We start from the raw sequence: 13535 nt of genomic DNA, 5'->3' as shown, positions 1-13535 counted from the left end.
GGACGCAGCGCTGGACAACAGAGCTCTGTGTCTCCCAGTGAATATGAACCTGACTCGTTTGGTTTTCAATATCTGGTATGAGTTGTCCCGTTCGTGAAGGAGCAGTGGCCCTGCGGACAGGAGGGGGACGTGGTCTGTGCGGTGCCTGCAGCTCACTGCTCTGAGGACCTGTTGATCATCCACCGACGCTGCGGTGGAGGTGAGCTATGGAGCTTTAACGATTGGTTTGTCTCGTCACACCATAACACCACGTTAGGTCATTTTCAAAGAAATTAGTAGCTTGTCTTTAAAATTGACGAATTGCTAATGGGCTTTTTAATTACTGTAAATCATTAATGCGTGTGATGTCTGTTTAATATTTGGCAGCATTGCTTTAATATAAACAACTGCAAGTATTCTAGATTTCATTAAGCTGCTGTGAAGGACACACAGTAGTGTATAAATACTCCTCATGTCTGTCAATGGCTCTAATTGGATGTCAAATTGTCATTTCCAGGCCAGCTTTTTTTTTTTCTCAAATCAAATCATGTATCATGCTTTGACGCTCCAGGGGCGTCATCTTGAGTCGCAATGGTTGGGGAGGCCATGTGTCACAGTCTATTAGCATCACTGGCTGATAAAGCCTTTTGGTGAAGACTTAAATCCCGCTAAAGAGCATTAGGTGACAAGCAAGGCGCTTGCAAACAAGCATGGCTCCGACCCCGGAGGACAAACCGGGGGGTGAAGTGATACAGTTGGCACAGCAGATGTAAAATCAACCAGTTAGGCTACTTAACAAAGATCACTTGAAATGCCATTAAAATTACATTTACTCAACATGTTTCAAATGTGCAACTGTATTTTGATTTGTTTAAACTTGTCATCGTTTGTGTTTCAGATTCCAAGCGGCCAAGAATGATTCTTAACTAAGACACAAAATACTCACAAAGACCATTTCCAAACAATCAGCCAGTCTATAAGGATGAATATAATGGGTAAGTCAGTCAGTGTTGTTACAAGTCAAAGCTTGAGACATTCACCGAAGCCTTCATAAATGGAATAATAAAATGTGATTTCTTCGAAACAGTTGTATATTTATTATTTATTGCTTCAAAACCCTTTTTTAAAAGTCAATTATTTTTTCAAATCAATATTTAAAATCGAAATCTAGTACTGTTATCGTGTGTATCTTTTAATTACGGAAGCGGATCAGGACCAATTTTAATGGAGAAAATAATTTCAAGAACAAAAGTCAAAATGTGAATGTGAAAATGTGAAGTAAAAATGAACTCAAAATACAATTTGGTGATAAAAGTCAAAGGTTGACTAATGAAGTCAAATATACAAAAACTGACAGGGGCCAATTCACCTTATAACAACAAACCGCAGATCGTAGCCGTCTACAAAATACTATGTATCGATGAATGCGTTAAACTATACTATAAAGTTAGGTTTATTAACAAAGAGATTATTTCTCTTTTAGCTCATAAACACAGCGTTGTAATCTCTTTAAGGACTCTGAAAACTGACGTTTTGGTTCCGGTACCAACATCTGCTACTAGTGTCAGTCCCGTCTGTGGCTATTGAGGACCTACGGAAACAGATTAGGGCCAGTTTTGATGGAGACTGTTGGCGTATATGGTCTGCTTCCTTCGACTTTTATCATGATATTGTATTTTGAGTTTCTTTTAGAAATTTTGACTTAAATCTCGTCTTTTGAACTTTAATCTCATCGTCATATTTCAACTTTATTCTCGAAAATTTCAATTTTAATCTCGACTATTTTCTCCATCAAAATTGGCTCTAATCCTTTTCCGTATTTATTAAACTAGTTTATCATGGAAATGTATTTTTTGTAACTCATTTTTGCTGTGTATGTCTGGAACCCTGCTGAACCCTGAGACTGACTACACAGACCTCTGGGGTTTTTGATCAAAACCCAGGATAAAAAAAACTCTGGTTTCAGACATGATACCTGCTCCAGCAACGCATCAGCAGTCAGCCACGTGTGCTGGTGTCTGGTGTGTAGTCAAAACCTGGTGGTCAGGAGTTCACAGGGTTTTAACTCCTGCCACAGACAATTACTGCACTGTTGGCTGGTGCCGCATAGCTGCTACACTGCTCTTAAACAAGAGCAAAACAAATGGGAAGCAATTAAATTTTATGAGAACCATTTTTTTTTATGTTGCACTGCTGTACATTTAGCCCATCTGATGTTTTTTTTTTTTGTGTTGAAATAACATTTTGGTTGAAAGTTTTGTCATGTTTAACCTACAATTAAAATATATATAACATGTTTATAAAAGGAGCAGTAAACATTTAAATAAAAAAAATAATAATAATGTACTTTCATGGACAACCAATTTTCATTTGCAAAGTGGCAGAAGATTCGTAACAAAAACAGAAACACATGAGAATTAATTAATGATTAAATATATTTTTTTTCAGGATTATACCCCACCTTCCCCTTACCTATAATTTATTTTCTTATGCTTTTTGTTGTTTTTTTTTTTTAAAAAAAACAGTTTTTACAAAGTAAAAGTCTCTTCAACATGAACTAAGCAGTCACTTATTGGGTTGGGTTTTTTCTTTCTTATTATGAATTTAACATTTTGATAAGCGCATTGAGATGACTTTGTTGTAATTTGCGCTATACAAATAAAGTTGAATTGAATTATGCCCAGTCAGATCAAAGATCCCAGTAGAAACTTAGCACCAGCTCCAACTGAGTGAAATTCTGTTCTCTGAATAACACGATCTCTCTGCAGATACACATTGTGCCTTGGAGGCTGTTGAGCGGCTGCAAGGAAAACTAAAGGAGAGAGGAGAAGCTCCCACTCAGGAGAAACTCTCCCTGTTGAAGACTGTCCTCCGGAGCCCTCTGTTCCTTCATATACTCAGCTTACAGCAAGCTCAGAAGAAGCCCCCATCCAAGGTAGCTACGCCAGCGTGTGGGTGTTTGGTACATATTGAATTGTGGGGAAGGAGTCGGAATTGTTCTCAAAATACTGAATGCAGGAAATGAACTGGATGAGTAATCAGCTTACCTAAGCTTACCATTAAAGCGCTAAGAAATAGAGAGACGGAGAGAGAGAGACGGAGAGTTGCTGAGAGCTGAGGTGATAGCAAAATGTCACGCTGAAGGGTTTGCAGAATGAAAGTCAACTTTGAAGTAAAGTGTGCGTGTGTGAGGTCAGTGTGTTGGTTTCTATAGTCACCACTAAATATTTAATACAGTAATACTCACACACAACTGTGTATCCCCTGCTTCTGTGTGAACATATAGTTCAACCTGAGGCGTTATCATGGTAAAGAATATAAGAATATAAAAAGTAGACCTGACCAAATATATGATTTTTAGGGCTGATGCAGATACTGATAATGGGGTTTGTTTGTTTTCTTTAGATCCACATTAGCTATAATGCAAAATCACAGACTATACATGCATGACAGTTGTGAAGTACAACAAACAGATTAGATAAGATGTACAAATAACATTCATACAGAAAAGAAAATACAACCAAAATAAAGCACAATAATCAAAGCATACATAATACAAAACAACATTAACCAAAAATATAGGGCTGAACGATTTTGGAAAGTAATCAAATTGCGATTTTTTTTTTCCTCAATATTGCGATTGCGATTTAATATGCGATTGTTTTTTCAAGGAGCTCTTATTATGTATTTTTCAATGAATCAATTTGTTTCCTAATAAACAATTTCAGATTAAACTTTAAATAAATATGAAATATACATTTTAAAGCACACATTACAACAATAAAGCGAACAAATCTGTGGCTTTACCTCTTCAACATATCTAACCAACTTCACGTTTCATGAAACATGTAAACATGTGGACTGTACTTCTTAAACACTCTGAACTTAACAGGACAGTACAAGACAGGACAAGAACAAAATTAAATAAATAAATCGCAGCCTTTGCGATTAGAAAATCTATGATAAAAAAAAAATATTGCGATAATATCGCAAATGAAATTAATCGTTCAGCCTTACCGAAATACACACAACATAGAAATACAAAAAGAAGAGTAAACTAATATTTGATTTAAAAAAAAAAAAAAACTCTACCTGTATTCATACATAACATTACATATCAAGATTCAGGACACAATACGTAATTAATTATGTAATAATTCTTATTGATGAGTAAATATAAATAATCTAACTCTTTTAGAAAAATGTATGGTATACATGGTTGAAATCAAAAACAGTGACAGAGTTCCATGGTTCTTAAAAAGCCGATATCCAAGTATCTTCCAATAACCGATACATCAGTTGATAGGTAGTATATCGATGAATATATGAAATTATAACACTGATATACACAGGATATAAACTGTAAATGAACACAAATTCTTATAATACCCAAAATATGATTCAAGACAAAGAAGCAAAACACGAATAAATTAAAACAAGCAGATTTATTTAGTTACACTGTCAACATAATGACTGGAAACTGATAAAATAAGAAAAGACACATTTGTAGAAACTATATTACAGGAGTACAAGGTGAAAAGAAAAAAAATAATGTTCAAATTTCAAACAGTAAACATGGACACATGAAAACAAGCAAAATGTAACTGTAAACAATGACAGACTTATCCCAGTGTTTTAATTTTCAAGCAGCAAAATAGTTGATACATCAGTTACATATTGATTAATCAGCCAGGCTAGTATCGACCAATGTTGATTAATTGATCATAGCTAAAATCGCCCACATCGATTAATCAATACAGCTCTAAAAATAAATACTGTTTTTCATGGCAAAAGTTGTCACTGTAATCAATAGAAAGACCAACTATCCACTGCTTTGTAAACATGTAACCCTTATCAGAGAATAGCATTGTAGAACAGTTCACCTCCATGTCTGTCTCTCTGCAGCCTATAGAACAATGAGTACGAGTGTCTGCAGAACTCATAAAAATGTTTTAGAAATAAAAACAGGGAAGTTTTCGGGAGTTGCGCTTCATGTTGTCTATTTTCCAACAGGTGTCAAAATTGTTTGAATACCATATACAAATCTGAAACAAGCTTTCACTGAGATTTCCTTTCACTAACGGAAAGCGCAAACTTAGCATACGAAAGGGATCAGTGTTGTGGTTTTGTGGTATTGAAAAGAAACTTTTATCTTCAGCTCCCTGTGTTCGTGCTCTCATACACTTTCCCCTTCCTCCGCTCCACTTCAAACTTATCTTTCTGTTTTGCTTTTTTCCTTTTGCCTTACACGCATTACCACTGCCTCCTCACTTCAACATCTTTCTTCATTGTCTTACAATGCTCCCTTTTGCAATTCTTTTACCTTTGCTATTTCCCTCGCTTTCTCTCTTAGCCTTTTATCTTTTTGTTCTTCATATCGACATTCTAAAATGAATGTTGAGCTGTCTTCCTCTGTATCAGTTCCATTTTTTTTGCATTTACTTCACCAATCTCCCACTGAAAATGCCTCTCCAACTTATCTAACATTCCCTACTTTGTTGTGTCTTCACTCTTTCTCCATTCTTTGATGTTTATCATCGGTTTTATATCCAGTTCCTAACTCACCATTGTCTAAATCTAACCAGGGAAAGGGGATCTTCAAATCCGTATCCATGAACTGTGGACCATGTCAGGAGTTTGGCCCAGGCCTGAAGTCGCTGAGTCACAGTGACTCATACACATGGGCAATGGAGAATCAAAGGTCCAACACAGGCAGATCCCTCCACACTGACAGCAGCATGTCCTCATTAGGCTCACTGGACCTGGATATCTTCCCTGACAACTACACTTACACCGAATCTCAGGTTTGAGGAAAAATGTCATCATTAAAGTTTCTTCAACAGCGGTTTAATGGATGAGTTATTGTTATCTTGGTCGGTCCATAAGACTATCATTTTTTCTTTTTCGGCTGTAAAATGAGTCATATTACCATAAAAAGTGTCACATTTCCCATGAAAATGTTCTCATTAGGAACTGAGTGAGTCCTTTATAGCAAAACCTAGCTTCACTGACGGATTTGAAATTCATGACATAGGATTATGAACGCTGTTTTATTTCCTACTCTTCAGTACTGCACCCCACCCAGAATCTCTCGAACCATGTCAATGGGGAGACACCTGTCTGCTATTGTACACGAGGTAGATAAATATGCAGGATCACATTTGTTTTTCCTTTAAATTCTCGTAAGTTAGCATTTATTTTCACTTATAATTCCTTTTTTTTTGGACCGTTTCCACAGAGGCGTCATGTGGAAATGATCGAGCTCATAAATGATGGGAAAGGACTTGGCTTTGGCATCATAGGAGGACGGAGCACAGGTGTAATGGTCAAGACCATTCTCCCTGGAGGAGCAGCTGGAAGGGCAAGTGTGCACTTGGATTGGTCTAAAGCAGTGTTTCTCAAACTTGTTTTGGCTCAAATACCTACTTTTTCTAACTTTTGAATCCTGTACCCCGACAACAACTATACAGCATAATGATGGAATGAATGAGTGATAACACAGATTTAATTTTTTTTAAATAAATGAATAAAACAGTATTTAGTGCCTCCTGAATAGATATATTTTAGAATTTAATCTCTCTCCTGATGTGGGACCAACACTGACCTTTGTATTTTCATTTCATGTTTTAATCAACATCATTTTGTGTGTTTTTGTTGTCATTTTCTGTGTATTCTTGTTGTTTGTCTCTTCTTTTTATTATTCAGTATATTTTTCTCTTATTTTGTGTGTTTTTGTTGTCATTTTGCGTTGCTGGTAATATTCAGTGTGATTATCATTTTAATCTAAAAATAAACATTATAAACCCCATATTTTTAATGCTTTTAAATTAGTAATTTTCCTCTCTCTCCCTCAAGTAGAGAGTGCTATCGCATACCCCTAGGGGTACACGTACCCCCATTTGCGAAACACTGGTCTAAAGAGCCAATTGGAGTAAAAGTGATTTTTTTTGTGTTATAATCCTCAGCACGTTGACAGGTTTTATGCTTGTTTTCTTTCCTACATTAGGATAAACGTCTCCGTAGTGGGGACCAGATTCTGCGTATTGGAGATACTGATCTAGCAGGCATGAACAGCGAACAGGTTGCACAGGTAAAACTTTATAATAGCTATAAAAGAATTACAAAAAGCACAATAATAGATGATAACATCTTTAGTTTCCAAACCCTATTCTAGATTAGGAAACCCAGACATCATCATTCATTTAGTTTATCTCCTTTATCATCCCGCTGTACTGTAAGTTATCTTATTAGAAACTTTACTCTGGCTCCCAGTCAGCCTCAGAATAGACTTTAAAGTTCTGCTGCTGGTGTATTAATCTGTGAATGGGTTTGGTCCAGAATACATCAGTTAAATGTTAGTCAGGTATGAACCCAGTGGGTCTCTCAGATCTATGGACACAGGTCAGATAGTGGAGCCCAGAGTTCAAGTAAACATGATGACGCTGCTTTTAGTTGTTATGCTGCAAAGAAGTTCAAGGCACTCTTTTTCTCTGTTGCTTATGATTGAGAGGGAGATTTTTGGTTTGTTGATGATTTTAAATTACTGATGATTTTAAATGTTTTTTTTTTTTTTTTTGGTTTTTTTGACAACTTTAATGTTGATTAATTTTTCTGTTTCACTTTTCGATCATGTGAAGCACATTGAGTTGCCTTGTGTATGAATGTGCTATACAAATAAATTTGCCGTGCCTTGCCTAGAAACTTGTTTCTTAAAACTGCTTTTCAACTATTATGTCACTGAAATATTTACCACATTTATCAGAACCTTTGTGGTAATCAACACACTTTGAAATCAGGTGCTGCGAAATGCTGGTACCAAGGTCAAACTGCTCATAGCCAGGGATGTTATGAAGGACAACCACCTTTCCTCCCCCGACAATAGCCAGGACAGCTTGGATGGCAAGGTGTGTCTCTCTGTGTGTGTGTGTGTGTGTGCATGCGTGTGCGTGTGCATGGCATTAAAATGCTTTTGTCTTTTCTCCTCTCCAGCCCAGTAATGACAATGATGACTACGAGTTCAGTGTGCAGTTCACTAAAAACAGCCGTGGTTTGGGATTTACCATTTCCAGCTACATTGGTGACCTAAACGCAGGTAGAGAGTGTCATGATTAATGCAAGACGTCAATGTTTTGATACTTTTTAAAAAACATATATTTGATTCTTTCAGTTTACAGTGCTGGTGTGATAGTAAAGACCATAGTGAAAGGCAGCACTGTTGATCAAGATGGCCGCATACACATTGGAGACATCATCTTGTCGGTCAGTGTTAATGAAGTTGTTGAACGAAATTTTAGTCATAGTTTTTGTCGACTACATTTAGTGACAATAAAGTGACAATGACTCGACTATGACTAATTTAAAAAAAAAACAAACAAAAAAACCACGTCGACGAAAACTACATCAAATGCATTCATTTATTATTTTTTTTTTGTATTTTTTTGTTTCTAATAAAAACAAAACTATAATTATATATAAATCAGACCTCATATGAACATGTGGTCGTATGCATTGATCACATCACATCTGTCTGTATGTTACAAGCCAAAACAGCATTTGTTCTTCAAACAACAGGAAAAAGGGAGAATCTTCAAAAACAAATACTCCAACAAAGTGTTCAGTTCAGACCTGCTCAAACATCTCCCCTGTCCAGGTGTGAGCCATTTTGGTTTCCTTTATTCCCACCTTCACTTCCTGCTCAGTCTTATAGGCCTGAGGCTCCGCCTCCTCAATCTCTGCCTCTCATTTTTTTTTTTTTTAACGAAAACTGAACCATTTATAATTACAATAAAACAAGAGTTTAACAAATATATTCAACACAATTTTTCTCTTGCATAACAAATGAAATACATGTTTGATTTCTACATGTACATGATATCCATTTTTTTTAATTGTGGAGGTTGCTTCCTAACACTGTATGTATTTAAAATCATTAATAACATCCCATATCAGGTTGATCAATGGCAATTGAATCTTCAAAAAAATAAAATGCAAAAATCCTGTCTTTTCAGTCTATTTTTCCTCTTATTTTGTGTGTTTTTGTTCTCATTTTGTGAGTTGCTGCTAATATTCAGTGTGATTATCATTTTTATCTAAAAATAAACATTAGAACACCCCATATTTTTAATGTTAAATTGGTAATTTTCTTGTTTATTTTAGTCGACTATATTTGTAACCGATTTAGTCGACTTATAACCTAATGTCATTTAGTTGACTAAAACAACACTGTAAGTGAAATAGTCCTGATGACTACATTTTGACCAAAACTAAGTTGCATTTTAGTCAAAACTAAATTAAAATGTGCTGTCAAAACTAACAATGTTGTCGGTTAGTGTTTCACAATTCAGCAGATGGTGTTTGTTTATTGCTTTCTAAAGACATTTAGTCTTTTGTCCATGTGATGTATTCTCTGACAAAAACATATGCCAATCCTTCATTTTGTATTCAATAATGATGGATTTTTTTTAGAACCAAACCTTTCATTATTTTTCCCATGGTTGTGTTTCATTTCTATCTGCCCTTTATTGTGTGTTCCCTTCCTCAGGTAGATGGAGTGAGCTTGCAGGGCTGCAGTGAACAGCGTGCCATGGAGGTGCTGAGAAGGACTGGTCCTCTTGTCAGACTGAGGCTGCTGAGGAAAAGCGTCCGTCTGACTCATATCCTCCCCCCAGTCCCTCCCCTGCAGCGCCTCAGACACTCACACAGCTTTCATGAAGGCAATCCCTACAATGTGGGCCTCAGTAGGATTCAAGAGACAGGTGATTTTTACTGAGATAGAAACAGCCTTTATTTTGCTTACAGGCATTAAACAAAATAGAGTTATTGTGTATTGATAATTAATAGACAATTAGATCATGTACATTTTTTCTCCCAGAAACAATATTTACAAATGTTTATTTTAAAGCCTGTTTTAATTAGAGATGTCCCGATACAACTTTTTCACTTCCGATATGATACCGATATTGCAGCCTTACGTATCGGCCGATACCGATATTGATCCAATACGATATCAGCAGGAATCATACATACAGTACTTTTATTATTTATTTTGTAGTGTGGAATGTCAGAAAAGGCTTGGTCAAGTGATGTTACTCAAACAGAGAACAATAGTCAATAACAGTAGGTTACTTTGTTGGCGTGTGAACCACAGTCACCTACGGATAGAAGTGTTGGAGCGGAAAATTTTATCAAAAAACTTATATCGGTGATTTTAGATGCAGTCCGATAAAATCTGATATTCGATTTCTGGCTGATTTCGGACCGATATTTGATATCAATATCGAATCGGGACACCTCTAGTTTCAATGGTATCCTCTCAAATTAGCTGGGGTAAAAATGGCGTCTGAGACTTTACCTTTAAATAACAATGAGGTCAAATTGTGTCCAACACATCTTTTTATTTTTTTTCATGGGAAATTTGACAAAGAAGGAAATAACAAGATGACTGTTTCCAGGGATACACATTTGGAAACAATGCATCTGTGCAGACACGGGGTTAAACTATTGCGATAAAGAATAAACATGATAATCCATTCTATATCAAAGCATTGTTTGGTGTGTCTAACTGGTAGAAAGGGTATTTGTTTTTAAAAAGACAAGTCCTTACATGATATATACATAAAGGGTCAGTACCATATTAGTCAAACACGGATTCATACATTATTTTTCAGTATTTTTTTTAAAGTTCATTGTTGACTAATTAATTCATGAATTCCCTGGATGCATATAGCTGTGAACAAATGCTGTCTACATAGTTTCTACAGATGTTATTAGACAATTAAAGAATAAAATAAGACATCTCATAATAGCTCATAATGAACAGGTACTGGTGTTTGTTTTTGTGAAAGTTTTTTTTCAAATGTGTACAAAATATTGGCGTTTATTTGCCTTCCTCAGGAATCTGTTCTCTGCAAGAAATCTCTCGAAGAGCATTATGCACCAGCCGACGATTCCAACATGGCTCCAGAAGCGGTAAGTTGTTTGTTTTTTTTCCCCCTATAAACACCACTGCAGTCTGGAAGAGGATCATGGGTCTTTTTGTAATAATTGGACGAAGAAAACAGCAGTGTGCCAGTGAAGTATGGTCTCTGATGAACGCCTATTTATAGCATTGTGCAATCATGTGTTTATGCAACTCATTCAGCTCATTCCAAATGATTTGTCTCCCAGCCCGCCTGCATATATGACTTTATTTAGACAAGAATTGTTAGGCTTGATTACGGCGCACAGTCAAACGAGCACTGATTGCTGGGAGGCTTTAATAGATGAATGAGAAAACATTAGTTTGCCAAGTAATCACAGGATGGTGGATTGGAACAGGCACGTGTATGTGTGTGTGTGTGTGTGTGTGTTTTGTTCTTTCTTGTGTAACAATATTTTCATACTTGGACCATTTCTGTGTTGATTGTTTGAAACCTTATTGATGTACGTTTATATATTTCAGTTTATCGATGTGAATGTATGTTTTATGTCTGCGTGTGCACATTTTCTAGGTATGAAATTAACTCCAACTGAGGAGGAGAATCTGAGGAAGAGATGGCAACATGCAGTTGGACCTCGATCTGAAGTGATGGTATGTCCCTCTGTTATAAAGATAAACACCTTTCAAACTGTTTCAAGATTGTGTTGTATCCAAATACATGTATCTCATATGTACCCACATACAGTATAGAAGGGTTTTTAGTTACGAGACATCTTCTACCTCTGGAAGTGTTGATTAGGGGGGAAAAAAGGAGAAAAATGTATTTTTTTTAATGTCAATAATTCATTTTTCTTATCTTCAGGTGTGTCAGCTGGAGCGCTTCAGTGAGACGAGTGGTCTGGGCATCAGTCTGGAAGCTCGAGCAGGACATCACTACCTGTGCTCAATCTTGCCCGAAGGCCCAGTCGGACAGAGTGAGAAGATCTGTATTGGAGATCAGATACTGGAGGTAACTGTCTGAAGCTGTAGAGATAGAGGGAGGAAATTATTTGATAAAGATGTGAAATCACTCAAATTTAATTAAGATATGGACGTGACAGGATGGGTTATTTAGCTCGGAGATTCTCAACTGGTGGGTCGGGAACCAAAAGTGGGTCGTGGACCTGTACTGGGTGGGTCGCGGACAGTAGGTCAAAAATAAATAAATACTTAATGTCTGTTATGTTAGACTTGTATTTTATTTTGAAAGAAACGTTTTTTTTTTTTGACAGGCATGGTGTGAAATGCATGTTGCACAGGAAAAAAAAAAAAATAGATTTATGTTGAACCCAAGCTGCTTGAGGTCCAGTGTGAAATATCCACAGTCAGTCATGATTTGGGGTGCAACGTTCTGTTCTGTTCCTCACCAGTCTTCCTCCAAACCCTTGGACCTTAATTCCTGAATGAAAGACACACTTTACTTTCATCAGAAGAGAGGACTTTGGACCACTGGCCAATAGTCCAGTCCTTCTTCTCCTCTTTTTTTTCTACTAAAACTGAAAAGTAAATGGTGATTTCTTCACAGTATTCTAATTTTTTGAATTCCTGTTTTTGTGTGTTTTATGAGCTGGAAGCCCAAATTATGTAGAAATAAACAAATAAATACTTGAAATTGTTTAAATAAATCTATAATCTATAAAAGTTTAAGTTTTTGAATGAAATTATGGAAATTAACCAGTTTTTCCATGATATTCAAATTTTTTGGAAAGGGTTAGTACGTACACACATATGCATACATACATAAAAAAGCTCAAACTTCCAAAATGTTGCGTCTTTTTCGAAGTTCTTCATAGTAACAAGCTAATTTTTATAATGTAAGGGGTAGAAAGTACAGATATCTGTTTAAAAAAGGAAGAAGTACTAGTAAAAAGTCACCAAAAAAATAAATATTCAAGTAAAGAACAGATATCAGAAAAAAAAATACTTGTATTTTTATACTTGTCACCTCTGGAAATATTCCTGTACAAGCCCCTAGTGTGTAATAAGTGTATTTTACAATACCTAAAGTTGTAGAATGAAAGTGTGTTGTAAACATATTTTGTGTATCATTGAGGGGTCAAAGCGAACACCTGTTTAGCCAAATGTTGAGCCATTTGATCTCCATGAGACAACCACAGCGTGGCAAAGCATTGTTCCTTCCTGGTTTTAAATCAGCTTCTCTAGTGTTCTCACATCGCTCCTCAGCTCTATTTCATTTAGCTATGAATAAAGAGCAGAACTGATCATATGAATGACAAAGAAATTGTTTAATATACTGCGCTCTTGATAAATGATGAAGGGTATAATATTAGATTCTATTTTTTTACACTATTAGTGAGCAGAGCAGATGTATGTAAGTGTTATTCTACCCATCAGCTGTAGAGGAAATGCATTCTTTCCACAGTAAATAGATCCCTTTGTGGATTGTTTTAGCACCAACGCACGGAGAAATACTTTGTAAAACCGAGGTGCTCTCATGGCTGCCACCTCCTCTAAGGTTTGATGTCATCCACCCCCCCCTTATATTTACACCCTCGAGATGACCTTCATAGTAATAAATGGCCCGCTCCTCTGCAGGTGTGCAATCTTGTGTAAACAAACACTTCTGTTCATTTCAGCG

General features: G+C 36.2%; 1 protein-coding gene across 1 annotated transcript in view; it reads left to right on the top strand.

Annotated features, from left to right (window-relative positions):
* LOC114462871 (multiple PDZ domain protein-like) overlaps positions 1-13535 on the top strand; it is a 66065-nt gene continuing 52530 nt past the window's right edge. Inside the window, exons 1-14 of the mRNA XM_028445957.1 lie at positions 1-199; positions 878-974; positions 2748-2914; positions 5565-5783; positions 6048-6116; positions 6218-6340; positions 6986-7069; positions 7776-7883; positions 7969-8071; positions 8147-8238; positions 9521-9734; positions 10873-10947; positions 11469-11548; positions 11760-11906. Coding sequence (XP_028301758.1) covers positions 962-974; positions 2748-2914; positions 5565-5783; positions 6048-6116; positions 6218-6340; positions 6986-7069; positions 7776-7883; positions 7969-8071; positions 8147-8238; positions 9521-9734; positions 10873-10947; positions 11469-11548; positions 11760-11906 — 1494 coding nt within the window. The 5' untranslated portion in view covers positions 1-199; positions 878-961. The remainder of the gene's footprint in view (positions 200-877; positions 975-2747; positions 2915-5564; positions 5784-6047; positions 6117-6217; positions 6341-6985; positions 7070-7775; positions 7884-7968; positions 8072-8146; positions 8239-9520; positions 9735-10872; positions 10948-11468; positions 11549-11759; positions 11907-13535) is intronic.

Source organism: Gouania willdenowi, chromosome 1 (genome assembly GCF_900634775.1).
Source record: "Gouania willdenowi chromosome 1, fGouWil2.1, whole genome shotgun sequence".
NCBI classification, from domain to species: Eukaryota; Metazoa; Chordata; class Actinopteri; order Blenniiformes; family Gobiesocidae; genus Gouania; species Gouania willdenowi.
The sequence above is the reverse complement of the archived record's forward strand: the minus strand, read 5'-3'. Positions and strand labels throughout refer to the sequence as shown.